At 33.4% G+C, this 19,123-nt stretch overlaps 2 protein-coding genes across 2 annotated transcripts; both read left to right on the top strand.

The window, feature by feature from the left end:
• The first annotated feature begins 13,850 nt into the window (after positions 1-13,850).
• Positions 13,851-14,195, top strand: LOC145127411 (uncharacterized). The gene has a single exon (XM_079062615.1). It carries the CDS (start codon positions 13,851-13,853, stop codon positions 14,193-14,195), a length of 345 nt encoding a protein of 114 aa, XP_078918741.1.
• Positions 14,196-15,545: 1,350 nt separating this feature from the next.
• On the top strand, positions 15,546-16,256 carry LOC145127403 (uncharacterized). The gene has a single exon (XM_079062609.1). It carries the CDS (start codon positions 15,546-15,548, stop codon positions 16,254-16,256), a length of 711 nt encoding a protein of 236 aa, XP_078918735.1.
• Positions 16,257-19,123: the final 2,867 nt, after the last annotated feature.

The following is a 19,123-nucleotide window of genomic DNA, read 5'->3' as shown; positions in this document are numbered from 1 at the left end:
GTCACATCGTGGCACTAAAAGACAAAACAGTCGGACACCGTCCCTAGTCGCCACGTCGTCACCTCCAAACGCTACGTCGTGGGAACTTGAAGTACAATGAATAAAAAAATATAAAAATGGAACCTAACATATTGTGACATCCCCATTTTCACGGCCAGAAAAGACCGATTTTGTTTATGCTTTATAAAAATCAGAGTACTTCTTTTAATAAAAATCTTGCGGAATTTGTTCCCAGAAAAACATGATAAATACGTTATCAAAGCATTTCCGAAGAAATGTATTTTTATTCATTTTAAAACATTTGGGATGTCATCGTTAATACAGAAACATAAGCATAAACAGAAGTTACATTCATTATCACTAGTGATCTATATCTCCTTAATCTCTCAGTGTAATGTGACTTCATATCAACACCTGTGATATAAATAAACTGAGTGGGTCAGGTTGGGAAACATGGTAAGTACATAGGGTTTTCAACCCACAATAATATAATTATTATGTTTAATCATCAAATAGTTAACCCAATTATCCATCCCCATTATCTTCTTTACTCTTAAGGGTCTACCCTAAGAATCAACTATTTCTCATTCATTCATTCCTAAGGATTATCCTAAGGAATAGGTACGAAGTCCATCGTTGTCAATGACACAGCTGTCAAGCACAGCTGCTAGTTCTATCACTTAGGCGCAGCTGCCATAATTGTGATATTCTATATGAGGCGCAGCTGCCAGTATTGTCCTTCGAGCACAGCTGCTAGGGTTATCTCGTTTATTGACAGTATCGTTTTCGAGAGTCCACTCATAATACATGTCAATGGGTTTTTTTTAGAGTACACCGGTGAACACATCGTTCACAACACCTACAGGTTGCGAGCCTGCCAGTGTTCCACTGGACTGTCTAGAATAGTACGTGGTTGTCATTCATACTCTGCTAGATGACGGGGCCATCATTTGGGAAAGGCTTCTCACATCGTCCACCTCTCACACTCACCTCGTGGTCTATAACACCTCTCAACTCATCATCCAACTCATATTCCATCTATTACATCTACCCATGTTTTACCCAACATATTCTCGTAGATATATATATACAGTTTAAATCATTTAAAACATGTATAAAATCGTTCATCCAGCATAGATAGCAAGTATACAGATAATATGCACACATAGCACGTAATTTTTATAAAATACTTCATATATATGTGTAAGATGAAAGTAACTATGCACTCACTTGAAAAGGTGGTGAATCCGAACTCAGACAGCGCTTCGCTTCGTCAAAATAATTTCCTTCGACGAAACCTAGTATTATTACCACTAGAGTTTAGTCTATTATTCGCCGAGACTAATTAATAGTCTAGCTATTATTACTATTATATAAGCGTTAAACGATACTTATATAACCCATAATAATAGCCCAAGTACTTATTATAAGGTCCTAATAACATTACTATATTAAAACATAAGCTATACTAAAGATAGGTTAGGCGTAACTCACTTACAGCGGGTTTTTCTCAAAACCGTGCTTCGCTGGAGCAGCGTTTCCGAGCCGAAAAACCCTTTTTCTCGGGACTCCGGGAGCCTCAGGGCTTCCTTCGGGTGGTAGGGGGTTTACCTAGACTTTAGGGGGGCTTAGGGAGCTTAGAGAGAGAGTGTAGAGAGAGAAAGAGAAGTTGGAAGGTGTGAGAAATGAGGGTGCCCCGGCTCCCTTTTTATAGGCTGGAAATGCCAAAAACTCGTCTAGTTGGCCTCCAACTCATCGAGTTCCAGGCCAGGTGTCACCATCTGGTGGCTAGCCTTGGGGAGGAAGCAATGGTCAGGATTGCGCCACGTCACCCGATTTCGCACAACAGCCTCCCGACTTAGAAAAATCATAACTCTCGCATACAAGCTCCGTTTTTGACGTTCTTTTTTTCCACACGTAGGTAAAAACAAGATCTACAACTTTCATTTAGACTCCGTCGGCTAATTCTCGACCGATCTTAAATTTAACAGTAGGAGGAGATTAGACTGCTAAATGACCGCGAAGAATTCGTAACTCCTTCATACGGACTCCGTTTTCGTCTGTCTTTTTACCGTTGAGTTCCTATTAATGAGATATTCAACTCTCATTTAGGTTGCGTAAGCCAAAAACTGCTCGAACTAAAATTCGAGTTTCGGGTTGTACACTGCTAAGCCGAAACTTTGAAAAACCATAACTTCCTCATACGAAGTCAGATTTGGGCGTTCTTTTTATGGATTTTCTCGGTTTAACATATACTACAACTTTGGTTTAGATTACTAAGGCCAAAAATTCTTCTATCTTAAATTCACTATTTACGTCTCCTGGTGCCATGCCGGTTTTGCCGAAAAACTTCGACGGGCCATAACTTCTTCGTTATAACTCGGATTTCGACGTTCTTTATATGTACGGAACCCTTGAGACATATTCTACAACTTGGTTAAGATTATTTATTCTAAATAATCTTTTGTTGAAAAGTCCTTTTCGACCCCTATTATTTCTAAATTGACTAGCCCGAATCTGCGGGCGTTACAATTATCTCCCCCTTAGGATGATTACGTCCCGGAATCATCAAAGAAACAGGGATCGTATAATGACTCCATATGTCATATCTTCATCCTAGGTAATAATTATAACTTCTATATTCCTTCGAGTCTATCTCTTAGACTTATTGACTGCAAGCAGTACTCGATCGTGCACCTGCTCTCTATCTCCGGTTAGACTCCAAATTATGACCTATCATCATGTGATGCACGTTTAGACTCAGGTCTCTTAGAGTCAAATTCCAGAATGGAATATACCTTCCTTCATGTTCTAATGTGTTATAATCACATCTCAACATGTAACACTTTTAGCTATCAACTCCTTTAACAACGAGCGCGATACTTCTATTGATCGCTTCGATTATCTTTCACTTCAATCTTCTGGCTTAAGTCAGATGCTACGTCGAACTTGGTTCTCTGAACCACGTAACATACTCATCGTAGTTGGACTCAATTCGATATGACCACTAGGGTCGGAATAACAACAATCTTCTTAGTCATTACTGAAACGATAGTAACGACATATTTGAATAAAACGGTATCAATTACTAGCTTCTTGGTAACCTTGTGACCTTCCCTGATCCAAGCGTGAGTCCTGTGCTTCCGGTAGTATATGCATCTACTACCTTTCACACCTACTCATACTCGTCCCAAGTATTGTCTGGCAGTCCCCAAGTTACCATACAAGAAAATCACATAACAGTTTAACACACCAGATAACAAAACGAAGGCTTTATTATTTCTTGAAACTATTACATAGGTGTTCGAGTTCACCCTATACTATGCTTCTAATAGGCTACACCACATAGTACTATGACTACTTTGTGACTTGCTCCTCGGATATATGTCCTTACTCCTGATTCCTTGTATTGTTAGATGCTTCGTTAAGGATGCTTCTTGGCTTCAGAGGTGCATCCGCTCTTGCTGCTTCATTTTTCTTCGGGCAGTCCCTAGATAAATGCCCTTCTTTGTTACATCCGTAGCACACCCTCTTTTTGGATGTGCACTTGCTGGCGTAATGCCCTTTCTTTCCACATTTGTATCAAGTCACTTACTCGTCGTATCTCTTATAGTGCTTCAGCGGTACATTTGGCATTGTAGCCCTTATCGGACAATCCTGCTTGAAGTGTCCCTTTCCACTACACTTAAGGCAAACTTCCTCCTTGGTTAAGCACTTGGGGGCATAGTGACCACTATTCCCACATTTGAAGCAGGTCACTTCCTTATGGCATCCCCCGTTGTGTTTCCTTCCATACTTGTTACACCATTTTGCTTTACCTCTTCCTCCTCCAGACTGTGAGAACATGTTGTTCCTGTTGGACCTTGCAGTTCCCTCAAATTTCCTCTTTTTGCCAACCTCTACCCAAATGGCTGCCTCAAGAGTAGGTGTCTGGCGTACTGGCACAGTAAGTTCGTCCTTACTTTGTTGAAGTAATCGTCTTGTCTCTTCCATCTGACGATCCAACATCATCTGCATCATTGCTTGTACCCCTGTCATCGTGATCGTCTTGGGTGCAGCTGCTACATCTGGCACACGCTCAATCACTTGTGGTTCGGTCTGCGGGTTACTGCTTCCAAATCCGCTTCGAGTGCTCATCATGTCAATCTATACACCAAGTCGGATGTTTGGCGTGCAGTGACGAGAATTAAGATAGAGAAGATTTTATTTACGATCGACGTGTAAATCTCCTTATTACTCCGAAAAGTTACATGCCAGTTCTAATACCGTAATTAAACGTTTAGAAGTCTGAACATGTAAAGTTTCCAGACCCGCTCGGCAATAGACCATAGATCCTATCATATAATGCATATCATAAATCATTTAGCACATAAAAGCATGTTAGGTATTTTCCCTAAATAAGCTAGTGCTTGTGTCTATTCAGGTGTATTACCTAAATTTATTAGACACACTCCTCACAATCATTGCTTAGCATTCTAAGTTTAAGTCTAGAAATAAATCCATCTTCCTAGTTCGCTTAAACTAATGCTCTGATACCAACTGTAACATCCCCATTTTCACGGCCTGAAAAGACCGATTTTGTTTATTCTTTATAAAAATCAGAATACTTCTTTTAATAAAAATCTTGCGGAATTTGTTCCCAGAAAACATGATAAATGCGTTATCAAAGCATTTCCGAAGAAATGTATTTTTATTCATTTTAAAACATTGGGATGTCATCGTTAATACAAAAACATAAGCATAAACAGAACTTACATTCATTATCACTAGTGATCTATATCTCCTTAATCTCTCAGTGTAATGTGACTTCATATCAACACCTGTGATATAAATAAACTGAGTGGGTCAGCTTGGGAAACCTGGTGAGTACATAGGGTTTTCAACCCACAATAATATAATTATTATGTTTAATCATCAAACAGTTAACCCAATTACCCATCCCCATTATCTTCTTTACTCTTAAGGGTCTACCCTAAGAATCAGTTATTTCTCATTCATTCATTCCTAAGGATTATCCTAAGGAATAGGTACGAAGTCCATCGTTGTCAATGACACAGCTGTCAAGCACAGCTGCTAGTTCTATCACTTAGGCACAACTGCCATAATTGTGATATTCTATATGAGGCGCAGCTGCCAGTATTTTCCTTCGAGCACAGCTGCTAGGGTTATCTCGTTTATTGACAGTATCGTTTTCGAGAGTCCACTCGCAATACATGTCAATGGGTTTTTTTTAGAGTACACCGGTGAACACATCGTTCACAACACCTACAGGTTGCGAGCCTGCCAGTGTTCCACTGGACTGTCTAGAATAGTCCGTGGTTGTCATCCATACTCTGCTAGATGACGGGGCCATCATTTGGGAAAGGCTTCTCACATCGTCCACCTCTCACACTCACCTCGTGGTCTATAACACCTCTCAACTCATCATCCAACTCATATTCCATCTATTACATCTACCCATGTTTTACCCAACATATTCTCGTAGATATATATATACAGTTTAAATCATTTAAAACATGTATAAAATCGTTCATCCAACATAGATAGCAAGTATACAGATAATATGCACACATAGCACGTAATTTTTATAAAATACTTCATATATATGTGTAAGATGAAAGTAACTATGCACTCACTTGAAAAGGTGGCGAATCCGAACTCAGACAGCGCTTCGCTTCTTAAAAATAATTTCTTTCGACGAAACCTAGTATTATTACCACTAGAGTTTAGTCTATTATTCGCCGAGACTAATTAATAGTCTAGCTATTATTACTATTATATAGGCGTTAAACGATACTTATATAACCCATAATAATAGCTCAATTACTTATTATAAGGTCCTAATAACATTACTATATTAAAACATAAGCTATACTAAAGATAGGTTAGGCGTAGCTCACTTACAACGGGTTTTTCTCAAAACCGGGCTTCACTGGAGCAGCGTTTCCGAGCCGAAAGACCCTTTTTCTCGGGACTCCGGGAGCCTCGGGGCTTCCTTTGGGTGCTAGGGGGTTTACCTAGACTTTAGGGGGGGGGGGGGGGCTTAGGGAGCTTAGAGAGAGAGTGTAGAGAGAGAAAGAGAAGTTGGAAGGTGTGAGAAATGAGGGTGCCCCGGCTCCCTTTTTATAGGCTGGAAATGCCAAAAGCTCGTCGAGTTGGCCTCCAACTCGTCGAGTTCCAGGCCAGGTGTCACCATCTGGTGGCTAGCCTTGGGGAGGAAGCAATGGCCAGGATTGCGCCACGCCACCCGATTTCGCACAACAGCCTCCCGACTTAGAAAAATCATAACTCTCGCATACAAGCTCCGTTTTTGACGTTCTTTTTTTCCACGCGTAGGTAAAAACAAGATCTACAACTTTCATTTAGACTCCGTCGGCTAATTCTCGACCGATCTTAAATTTAACAGTAGGAGGAGATTAGACTGCTAAATGACCGCGAAGAATTCGTAACTCCTTCATATGGACTCCGTTTTCGTCTGTCTTTTTACCGTTGAGTTCTTATTAATGAGATCTTCAACTCTCATTTAGGTCGCGTAAGCCAAAAACTGCTCGAACTAAAATTTGAGTTTCGGGCTGTACACTGCTAAGCCGAAACTTTGAAAAATCATAACTTCCTCATACGAAGTCAGATTTGGGCGTTCTTTTTATGGATTTTCTCGGTTTAACATATACTACAACTTTGGTTTAGATTACTAAGGCCAAAAAGTCTTCTATCTTAAATTCACTATTTACGTCTCCCGGTGCTGTGCCGGTTTTGCCGAAAAACTTCAACGGGCCATAACTTCTTCGTTATAACTCGGATTTCGGAGTTCTTTATATGTACGGAACCCTTGAGACATATTCTACAACTTGGTTAAGATTATTTATTCTAAATAATCTTTTGTCGAAAAGTCGTTTTCGACCCCTATTATTTCTAAATTGACTAGCCCGGATCTGCGGGCGTTACACATATAAACAAGAAGAATAAATGCTTATTAAAACACAAAATTGTGTAATGTACATAAAAAACAAATATAAATATTAAAAAAGAAAAACAACAACAAACCTAAGGGAAGAGTAGACGGTTGTTGAACAGGCTCAGAATATCAACATAGTTATTATCTCAGTTAAAATTAAAACAATCCAGTTCGATGAGAACCAGAATCACAACACCAATAAATATGCATAAATCTAATACAATTTTACAAAAACCCAATTTCAAGTTGATTACTTATTTACCGAAAATGGAAGATCCATTGACTCTTAACGTGTTGCCCGGACATGTGCCTGTTGCCTCCCTCGAATACCTCAAGCTTTGCACCGATCTTTTCCTTTTCACCACTATCCACATTTTCATTCCTGAAACTAAACACAACAATTCAGAAAACAAAAATCCATCCAAGAATGTAAAATAGGTTACATAACACATAATGATCGGTTAATATTTAACCAATTAATTGTTTGCTGCATCTCACATACAAGCTAACATGACATCGGATTTGGCATCTTAATTCCTACATGATTGGCATGTGGGCTTGGCATCATAAATGAAAAAACCCAATCATCATGAAACTAACCTTAATTTTTTTTATGGAAATAACCTTAAGAACATGTCATGTTGATGCTAACACCTAACAACCCATCCAAAAATTTACCTACACAAGGAAAAATGATAGCCCAATCATCATATAATTAGGTTAAAAACTTAAAATGGTATTTTCCAAATAGATAGAAAATTGAAATTATAGAAATAATGAACTGGGTGAGGGAAAATAGTACCAATTCTTCCTATAACAAAAAATTGTTAAAAAGTCAATTCTATTACATAAAAAATCAGAATGGAAAATAGTAAAGCAAAGAATTTTAAACAAAACTCCAAAGATAAAAATCTTGAATGGAACACAACCAATATAGCAAATATCTCTAAATCAGTCCCCCACCCCAACCAAACACATACAATGAAATGTATAATCAAGAAAACCAAATCTTTCTGTTAAACATGATTTTATATCTAAAGACATTAGTGTTTGTAGAAGTTGCCCTGTCAAAGGGGTTAACGGATAGTATGAGAGACTATAACCAAAAAATAATACTAATAGATAAAAGAACAAATCCTAACCATCGGCAACCTGGTTGAGACAAGATCATATATTTTTTTCATAAAAAAATCAGAGGGGTTCCTGACTTCCTGTACACTTATCTTACAACATCATGGCATTCACGGAGCAAGTATGTCAAGTACCTACACCAACAACAATAAAAAGAATAACAAATAGGCACTTTCATGTAATTATCTCGTCGCAAAAAAAAAAATTAAAAAATAAAATAAAATCACTTAATTTAGTATCAGCCACCTAAAACAAAAAATAAGCACTTCCATGTATAACGATGTAATTGCATATATGTATGTATAACAATACTAATTTCAAAAGGAAATAACTACCCATGTTAGTAGATCCATCATCACGTAGTTTTTAGAATAAAAATTGAACCTTATATTTACAAATAACATTTAAACCTCATATTTACTTGTAGTCAAACAATTGCATCCTTTTTTCTTTCAATCCTCTATGACTTCACCATAAACCGCATTAGTTAACCTGAATATGAAAAAAAAGTGTTCTTATGGATTAGCCTAACCCCTGCCATACTGAATTCATATGAGTTCCAGAATTGACATTTTCCTATTACTTGCAATCTTTGAAATCTGAAGGATCTTCCAAAACAACACATACAACTGATGCAAGAGAGCTTCTTACCAAAAGGAAGAAACACGGATGAAGAAATGGAAAAATAAATCGAAAAAAAACATATGGGTTTTACCTTACTCGCAGATTAGGGCTTTTCTTATAGAGGAAGGAAGTAAGAAAGACGGAAAAGGCAGAATAAAGAGCGATAGTGAGGAGAAGAAAACCCATGATGAACCCTTATGCACAGATGTGGATACGAAAACTGTAATGGAATGGAAGACATATGGATTAGGGTTTGTGCGGATAGTGTTTTCGTTTACTGGTGGCCGAGGATGGTACACTGGTGGCGGAGGTGGTGACGGTTGATTGAAGGGAAAAGAATATTAGCGGCTAATGGTGATTAAAAAGAGACGAACCTAGTATTGTTTTGTTTTGCAGGCAAAACATTTTTCTGGAAATAAAAACAATGTTTGATCATCATTTTATATAATTGATTTTGATTTTTTCTGAAAAGATGATTGTAATGATCATAATCTTACCAAATGATTGAACAATCTTGAAGGTCGTGGCAGGTTGCTGCCGGTGATGATCAATATTTTCCACAGAAGAAAGCAACCGGATGATAATGATATATGGGTCACGTAAGGAAACTTTATATTTAAATTTCAAAAGTTATGTTGATTCATTCTAGTAAAAAAAATACATTTTTTTTTAAATTTAAATCCTTTATATTGGGTAAGATAAGGATGTATGTTTTAATGTTTCAATATGTATTTTACACTTGTACTTAATGTATTATATTTTGTAATTTATTGATGGTTTGTTGTATTATTAACTTAAACATTTGGACGTCTTAAATCTATTTTTAAAAATAGTAAGGTTTATATATATATATATATATATATATATATATATATATAATTTCTCTCTAATACTAGGAAATAGGGTAAACATTCTTAATTCCCCATTCCCAAGGAAATTTTTGTACCAGCAGTCGAGCATACCTCCGTCAAAGACCAATATATATATATATATATATATATATATATATATATATATATATATATATATAATTTGTCCCTCTAATACTAGGAAATAGGGTAAACATTCTTAATTCCCCATTCCCAAGGAAATTTTTGTACCAGCAGTCGAGCATACCTCCGTCAAAGACCAATATATATATATATATATATATATATATATATATATATATATATATATATATATATATATATATATATATATATATATATATATAATTTGTCCCTCTAATACTAGGAAATAGGGTAAACATTCTTAATTCCCCATTCCCATGGAAATTTTTGTACCAGCAGTCGAGCATACCTCCGTCAAAGACCAAGTTCCAAAGTTATGCTGGTTGGCTGCCTAGCAAGTATTTCATGCTTTTTTTTTTTCATTTTGATTTTATGCAAATCGAATTTAAAACCCTAATATTCTACTTTCATTTCTTATCGTCAATCAGAATTTAAAATTTTGATAAAAACGTATGGTTTCAGTGTATTCATGTTTTACTCGATTGTAAGATTCACGTTTTATTTATACCTGCAAATGGAATTCTTATGGTTTTGTTGGTGTTTATATTTTTAAAGGGTGTGGTATTATTATTTTTGTTTGTTTTTCTTGTTAAAAGATTTAAATGCCATTTACTTGCAAATCATTGTCTATGTTTGGGGTATTGGTCTTGGTTTATTTTTTTTTTTTTGTGTGGGACTATGTATGCATGATTAATGATTTAATGTAGTTTCCATTCATCAACACATAAAGTCATTGGAATAACTGACATTGCTTAGTGTTCTCTAGGTTCAAGATAAATTCATAGTTTTTTAAAGTCATATAAGCAAGGATTGACTAGTTAGGTCAAACAGAGTGGATTTTAAATCCAAACGGAATATCAATTTCTACAGAATCAAGATTAAGACTAATGAGTATCATAGTCCATCAAACAAAAAATTGAATCAGACAATTTTGAAGTGTTAGAATTCTGAAAAGATAAATGGATTTGATGAATTGAAATTAAAGACATTTTATATTAGAGCTGAAAAGGATTTTAAGCATATAAAATATGGAATTGGTATCATGGCTACGTTTGGATGAATTTATCTGTTTTTGAGCTTTTAATACAACTTGCTGATGCAAGAAGTTCATTGAATATTGGTTAATTGTCTGTTTTTGCTGCAATCATTCTTAATTTGTTTGTTGTAGAAGTGTTTAAGGTAAAAATACCTGAGAATATTTCTTCAAATCCTTCGTTCCCGATGGATGCTTTTCATTATATGTTAGAGCTGATTAAAATCCACGCAAAAATGTTCATTAAATATACCACAGAATAATTTAAAAACGTAATTTTTTTGATTTCTTGAAACAAAAAAACTCCAGTCAAGAAGTGTTTGAGTATTGGAAGATTTGATACCGAGGAAAAACCTTTGCGTCGAGGGAATTATCTTAAATATTGTTAAATAATAGAGTTTTGTAGATACAGGAAGAAACCGTTAGACCTGAAACCAACAATTTGCAACATCAATTTGTCTTGAGAACACCATAAGCACGTAAACACGTTGACTTGAGAACACCGATTTGCACGATCTATAACCACGTTAACTTGAAAAAACCAATTTCCAACAAATTTCTTCATTATTTTAATTACATTTATCAAGTATTAGTTCAAAGAATACTTTTAATTTCAAATCTTAAACAAGATTTAGAAAAAAAATTACTATTTTAATTAAATATTTCTTTTTTTTGCATTACACGTTGCATCAAATCTTTCCAATCACACACCATATTTTTATTACTATTTATGAAATTCAAACACAAAAAATATTATTAAATACCCGACACAAAAAATATTATTAAATACCCGATTGTTGTCTAATAAAAATTTATGCAAACTTTACATAGACTGGATCAAATTCCGTAACTGATATTTACTCCAAGCTTTGCCGTTGCGTTGTTTTGAATTAGCAAAAGGCCAACAGTTCAGGATCGTTTTGAATTATATTCATGTCTTGTCTATCCAAAGGCACGAGTGCATCGATGCCATCCCCATTGGGAGTATTCATCATTATAATAAGATTCTTCACAACCCCACCAACAGTTACTTTTTATGGGTTTACCTCACCCAAAATGGGTGTTGTTAAACACACCCGAGTAAAGGTCAATACCACTTTGACTTATTTTAAGTAACCCTAATTGATTGGACGGACGTCATAATTCTCACATTTCGAATAAATCGAGACAATAACTTTTTCAAATGTGTATTAAATAATTTTTACATCTTCACCCCTTCTAGTTAAAACTTATTTTCAATTAATATCCTTTTTTATTTGAAAAATTACTTTCAACGCTTATTACTTTAATTTAATATTTATTAATATTTCAATATATATATATATATATATATATATATATATATATATATATATATATATAGGTTTAGGTTTTATGGAAAACAAAAAACTCTAAAAAAACCCTAAAAATCATTAAAATGCATAAGAAAAATACTTAGAGATCACAAAACATTTTTTTGAATTTTTTTATCAAAAAATCGCAACTTTTAGATCAAAATCGTTGAAAAAAAATTTTGAAATTTTTTTTTTCAAAAATAAAAAAATAAAAAAATAAAAATAAAAATTTTTTATTTTTTTTTCAGCGAAATTGTAAAAAATGTTGCGATTTTTTGATAAAAAAATTCAAAAAAAAGTTTTGTGATGTCTTGGTATTTTTTTTATGCATTTTTATGATTTTTAGGGTTTTTTTGTTTTCAATATATATATATATATATATATATATATATATATATATATATATATATATTTCAATTTAATATATATTAATCAGTGTTGCAAAAATTGGCCTTGGCGGCCGATTAATCGCTTGGCGGTTTCGAACCGATTACGATAAGGATGCTTGACGGAAATTGGTCAAAATATGTCATTTCCTGTTAAAAGAAAAAAAAATGATTATTTGTAAAAACACGATAATTTAGGACTTTTCTGACAGTTTTCCTACATGTAAACTTAAAATTTTAACGGTTAAACTTATAACTTTCTAAAAACGCTGAAAATTTAAGGGAAATAATTTCAAAGGGTTTGTCCATAAGAACACTCCCCACCCCTTCCATTTATCTTCATCACTGTGCAATTGACCCCATCATTCCATTTCGTATTAGCCAAAACTAATAACTATATTTACGTTTATGGTCCTTTAACTTACCTTACATTTACAATACATACTCTATCTTTATTTTAGTGCGGTTTAAATGAATACCACTACAATCAAATCAAAATAATATAACTATACTTACATTTATGGTCCTTTAACTTGCCATACATTTACAATAAATACCCTATCATTATTTTAGTGCGCTATATTTACATTTATGGTCCTTTAAATTACCTTACATTTACAATAAATACTCTATTTTTATTTTAGTGCGGTGTAAATGAATACCACTACAATCAAATCAAAATAATATAACTATACTTACATTATGGTCCTTTAACTTACCCTATAATTTATATAATATTCCTTTTCATGCCTAAAGTTTCACTATAAATGAATGTGTCCCAAACTTCATTTTCATTGTACGATAGTTTGAAAAACGATAAGCTAAGTAAAAGAAAATGAGTTGGCCATAATATTTGCCATCGTTTGATGAGTTAAATTACGAGGTATGTTCGTGTATTATTATTCATATATTTATGTTTTTATATATCACATATTTATATTTGTATGTATTGATTAGGCTAATGATATTCATACAAACAATGCATTTCAAGATGACGATAATGAAAATACTTACTTCATCAGTGACACATCGAAAATTTGAACCTATCATGGTATAAAGTTTTAGATTTATTAATATTGTTATTAATCAATAAGTTTACTTGTATCTAATAAATTTTTTTTAGGTATTTAATTCTTGTCAGCAACTAATAGACTGGGTGCAAAATACGGGGCGTGGACTTGGTTACGTTATTGTAATAAAAAGATCCACTGCTAACTCAAATATATTTTTTTTCAATGTGATCGCAGCGGTACATACAAAAGTAAAAAAACATCCACAAAAAATACCGGTACCAAAAAAATTAATTGTCCATTTGCACTAAAAGGAAAATATTCATCAAAAGATAATTGTTGGTCATTAAAAGCCATATGTGAAATGCATAATCACGAGCCCGCCTTATATTTAGAAGGTCACCCATATCCAAGGCGTCTTTCTGTAGATGAAACCCAATTAGTGGAAGATTTGATAAGAAAAAATGTGAAACCAAAAGATATATTATCTACATTAAAGAAGGAAAATGTAGAAAATTTATCTATTCTTCCAACTATATATAATGCACGCCAAAAATTCAGGATGAAGGAGAATAGTGGCAAAACTCAAATGCAAGTTGTTATGTCTTTCTTGGCTGAGAATGGCTATATTTACTACAGTCGTGCCGATAAGTCAACTAACGAGCTTCAAGATTTGTTTTTTGCTCACCAAAGATCATTGGAGATGTAGCGTGCATTCCCACGTGTTATGTTGATGGATGCGACATACAAAACAAACAGGTACGAGATTCCCCTCCTTGAAATAGTTGGTGTAACTCCAACTAATTAGACCTTTTGCGTAGCATTTGTCTACATGCATAAGGAAACAGAATCCAACTACACTTAGGCACTAGAGTGTTTAAAATCAACAATAGATAGTTGCATGTTTCCACGTGTAATTGTCACGGATAAAGACTTGGCTTGCATGAACGCATGCAATAATGTATTTCCAGAAGCTAAAGGATTACTTTGTAGATGGCATATCAATACAAGCATTAAGAGAAAATACAAAACGTTTTTAGTGCATCGTCGTTGTTGGACCTCCTTTTATAAAGGTTGGAAAAAATTAGTTGAATCTGAAACTGAGGAAGCATACAATTCCAATCTCTTACAAGTCGAAAACATTTTGGTGGACTATAAAGGTATTTATTTAACATATCTTTTAGATTTGTTAGTTTATATATATATATATATATATATATATATATATATATATATATATATATATATATATATATATATATATATATATTCAAAACTGATGTAAGTGTATTATGTTTGAGAAGTTATTACTTACTTGAAGAAAACGTGGTTGACACAATATAAAGAAAAGTTTGTATCTGTTTGGACCGACGTATTTCTCCATTTTGGGAATTACACAACCAATAGAGTGGAGAGTCAGCATACCAAAGTAAAATTATACTTGGACTCATCACAATCAGATTTAGCGACGGTATTACCAAGAATTCATGATGTTGTTCAGTCTCAAGACTATGCAATCAAAGCAAGTTTAGGACAGAGCATGATTATTGCACGACATCATTTCGTCCATCCAATTTTCAGATATTTGGTTGGTAATGTTTCAATTTATGCACTTGAAATAATTTTCAAGGAATTTGAACAAATCTAATTCCTTGAAATTTGTGAATGTCAACTGTGTACTAGTCACGGGCTACTATGTGCGCACGAACAAGCGGTATATTTAAAAAATGAAAATCCAATACCACTTGATTCCATTCATAACTTTTGGAAAAAATTTAATTTAGATCCATGCATCCGACTAGAAGATGATGATGTTGATGTTGAAGGCCAAACGTCTAACACACAGTTGAAAAAACAATCAAGATCTAGTAAGTTCAGTTGGGTGCGGAAGTTAAAAGATATTTTTTCACCATCAACAACTTTGCTTCGGGAACCTACTTCTCACAAAAACAAAGTACCAAGTGGACGTCCGTGATTGAGTACACAAACAAGACCTACTGTTCCGCCTACTCAAGATCCAACGACTCAATATCCTCGTAGACATATTTTTGCGACGTCTATGTCAGATTATAATGGGTCTAATCAGTTTGATTTAAACCAGGAACCAGAGAGGCACAATACATTTTCGTTTCAACAACCTTCAACATTTTATTCAAATTCACTTATGAGTGAAATTCCAAATGAATTTCATCCATACGTTACAAACATTGAAGATGTGGAGGGAGATGGAAATTATGGATTTCGGGCAATAGCTGTCTCCCTCGGGTATAGTCAAAATTATTGGCGTCAAATCCGCTCAGACTTATACAACGAGTTATTAGAAAATTGGGGACGATATTCAATGATTTTTCAGGATGACATAAACAACGTACAACACTCGTTGAGTTTCACTGGATTTGGTTCTACACAAAGTGAATATTGGTTGATCATGTCGGATACTGGATTTCTCATCGCTAATACGTATGGTGTAATTGTCTACTTTTTAGACAAACAAGGTTCATCGACCTGTTTTCCACTTTGGCATGGTCCGCAAGATATTTCACATCATATATCTATTGTTATCGCCTTCGTTTATAATGGCCATTACGTAAAAGTTGATTTACAAGAATTACATCCAATGCCTACAGTTTTGTCACTTTGGCGTCACCACAGATCAAAACGTGCTGCTGGATGGGAAATATTGTATAATGCTCGACTTAATTCATATATTCCACCGAATGCACCATGTAATAATTGTAATATTCATGTAGTTAATGTCCCTGATAATTAATAAAATTAAAATATGACATTGTTTGACGAAACGGTAGTAAATGAAAATGATAATTTTATTTGTTATAGTTGTGAAAAAATATCATATTATATTTTTTATTGTTCATTTAATTGTTTGTGATCGTTATTTTTTATTGTTCGAAACGTAAACAAACTCGAATTTAAACCGAAAAGTTTATAAAAAAACCATGTAATTTAAAAAAAAATAACAAAAGAAAAGGTTAACCACCTCGAATTATACCGACAAATATATAAAAATAAACACGTAAAAATAGTTTTTTTTAGGTTAACGAATGAAAATTACTAATAAAAATCAAATTATGTATAATACGACGTTAGCAAAAAGGTCATTCATGCAAGTTTTGGAAACCACAGATACCATATTCGTAAAAAAAAAAAAATTATCAGGGATTGGCTTTGTGACTTTTGGCAAACCATAAGGACCATTTTTGTAATTTTGATATATATATATATATATATATATATATATATATATATATATATATATATATATATATATATATATATATATATATATAGGGAAAGGATCAAATGAACACCAAAAAGGTTGAGAACGCGAGAACACTTCTGGACCAATCATTTTACAAGGGTATATTAGTAATTGCATATTTAATTTGAATTATAACAAATCTTAATCTCCTAAATTTTAGCAATATTAATTACAGTTATTTAAAATAATAGATTACCGGATTTTTATTTTATTTTTTTGTTAATATATAACGAAAATAATTTTTATTAACTTTTTGTTAAAAAAGTCATTTTTTTTAAGTTATCATTCATCAGATATTATATGTATAAAGATTGAAAAAACACTTTTTCTTTTGTATTCATAAATGAAAGAAAACATACATTAAATTAAATTTTTTCAACAGTTTTATTTGGTTTGATTATGTTAATTGTGAAGGATTGTATATAACAATAAAAGATGGAATGAGTAAAACACCATCCAAAAAAAATAACTAAAAATAAAGACTCAATTCAGTCGTAATCATAAACGTATAAAAGTACATTTACAAATATAGAAAACCAATACATCTGGAATCATTAATGAATAAAGGAAAATGTAAAGATAAAAAAATCTACTTTAGTTGTAATCACAAATGACTGAAGAAGATAAAAAATCTAGTTTGCTGCGATTCTTCTTATTGCTACCAGCACACACAAAAACAAAGAAGGGCACATGTGATCATTGTTATTCTTGGGTTCACACCTGCAAAATCAAGTTCAAGGATAATTAAAAAAAATCAGATAATAACGTTGTGTATATATATTCACTGATTCACAAATGAATGTATGTTTGTCTTTTGATGGCAGAGAAAGGAAAAAACTTTTTTAGTTTTTACCATAAACCTTGTAATGAATAAAGATTTATTCATGTATGATGATAACTAAAATCATATATGATGATAACTATAATCATGTATTAACACTGATGAATAAACTGAATAGAGCTGAAAATCATAAATGATTAACACTTAAAAATCATGATCAATATATAAACTGATCACACTTAGATAGTGGAGCAAGGAAGCAACATACACGAATTGAACAATCAAATTGCAAAGACGTGTTATTGTACTTCAAAAAGCAACTGCTTTGTTTAAATTTTAAAATTCTATAATTGATAATTAGTTTAACATGACATGACTCACTGGCTAGTGGATTTATAATCAAACTGCTTTCAGGGTTAAGATTAATGCATCATCAAAACAATAAATAAAAACGCAGAACCATGTCTGTAATTTGTAAACATCCTCAAACAAACTTACAATGCAATGCAATTTGTAAATTCCTTAAATCAAAAGAAAAGAATAAGAATCAGTTTAAGTGTTCTAGTAAATCAGGTACCTTGTCAAACATGAAAACCCTATCGATTTGCATCCCAACAACACTCTGTGAAACCGCAACTTCTCTTTGATACTCATTACACGTTACCACCTGAGGCGCGTTGTTCCTTAACTCGTCATCACTAAAAGGCCTAACAAACAATCATAGATCCACACACGAATTAGATTATCAAAAAGGGAATCTCGAAACCGTAATCGAAATCAGGAACAAACAAAAGCGAAAATAGAGGATTAGATTCACAGTACCTGCATCGAAGAAGGACCTGAACATTGACGCCCTTTTCATGGCGACCGGACATCTCTGCAAACAGTCAGTGTGTGTGTGTGTGTGTGTGTTTGTGTGTCGTGTGGAAGATGGAGAGATTAGCCCAAGAATCGAGAGAAAGGCAGGCTCCTCATCTGGACTTAGTGGCGCCTCTTCTGGTAACACCGGTGATGGACGAAAATGGTGGCTGCAGCGTGAGGTGATGATACGAGAAAGATGGAGTCGACTTTATTTGAAACCCTAGAGAGAGAAGAGAAAGGGGGAATATAGATACGAGAAAGATTAAAGGAAAGGGGTGAAAGGGAGAGACATTATAGGAAATAGGTACACTTGCAATTCCTATTATGCCCTTCTGATCATTTAAAACTTACACTTTAATACCATTAGTTTTAAATTTTTTCATAAATCGTCCCTTTAATAATAACCTTAGATCTAAGTATTTAAATGGTCCAGATCTGTTCTCGCGTTCTCAACCTTTTAGGTGTTCTCATTTGATCCTACTCCTATATATATATATATATATATATATATATATATATATATATATATATATATATATATATATATATATAATTTGAAAAAATAACAAAAATTTATATGAAATCTATACAAACTCTATTAAAATAAAGAACAAATAAAATTGTTATATAATAATAATAATAATAATAATAATAATAATAAATTGTTAAAAGAAAATAAAAAAGAATAAGGAAGAATAAGTTAGTGTTTTTATTT

This window comes from Lactuca virosa, chromosome 1 (assembly GCF_052849685.1).
Source record: "Lactuca virosa cultivar CGN04683 chromosome 1, Lactuca_virosa_CGN04683_v6, whole genome shotgun sequence".
NCBI classification, from domain to species: domain Eukaryota; kingdom Viridiplantae; phylum Streptophyta; class Magnoliopsida; order Asterales; family Asteraceae; genus Lactuca; species Lactuca virosa.
Note: the sequence above shows the minus strand (reverse complement) of the source record. Positions and strands in the feature narration are given on the sequence as shown.

Excerpts from the sequence above, each read along its gene's own strand:
- LOC145127403 (XM_079062609.1), top strand. The coding sequence starts at position 15,546 with ATGTCAGATTATAATGGGTCTAATCAGTTTGATTTAAACCAGGAACCA.
- LOC145127411 (XM_079062615.1), top strand. The coding sequence starts at position 13,851 with ATGCATAATCACGAGCCCGCCTTATATTTAGAAGGTCACCCATATCCA.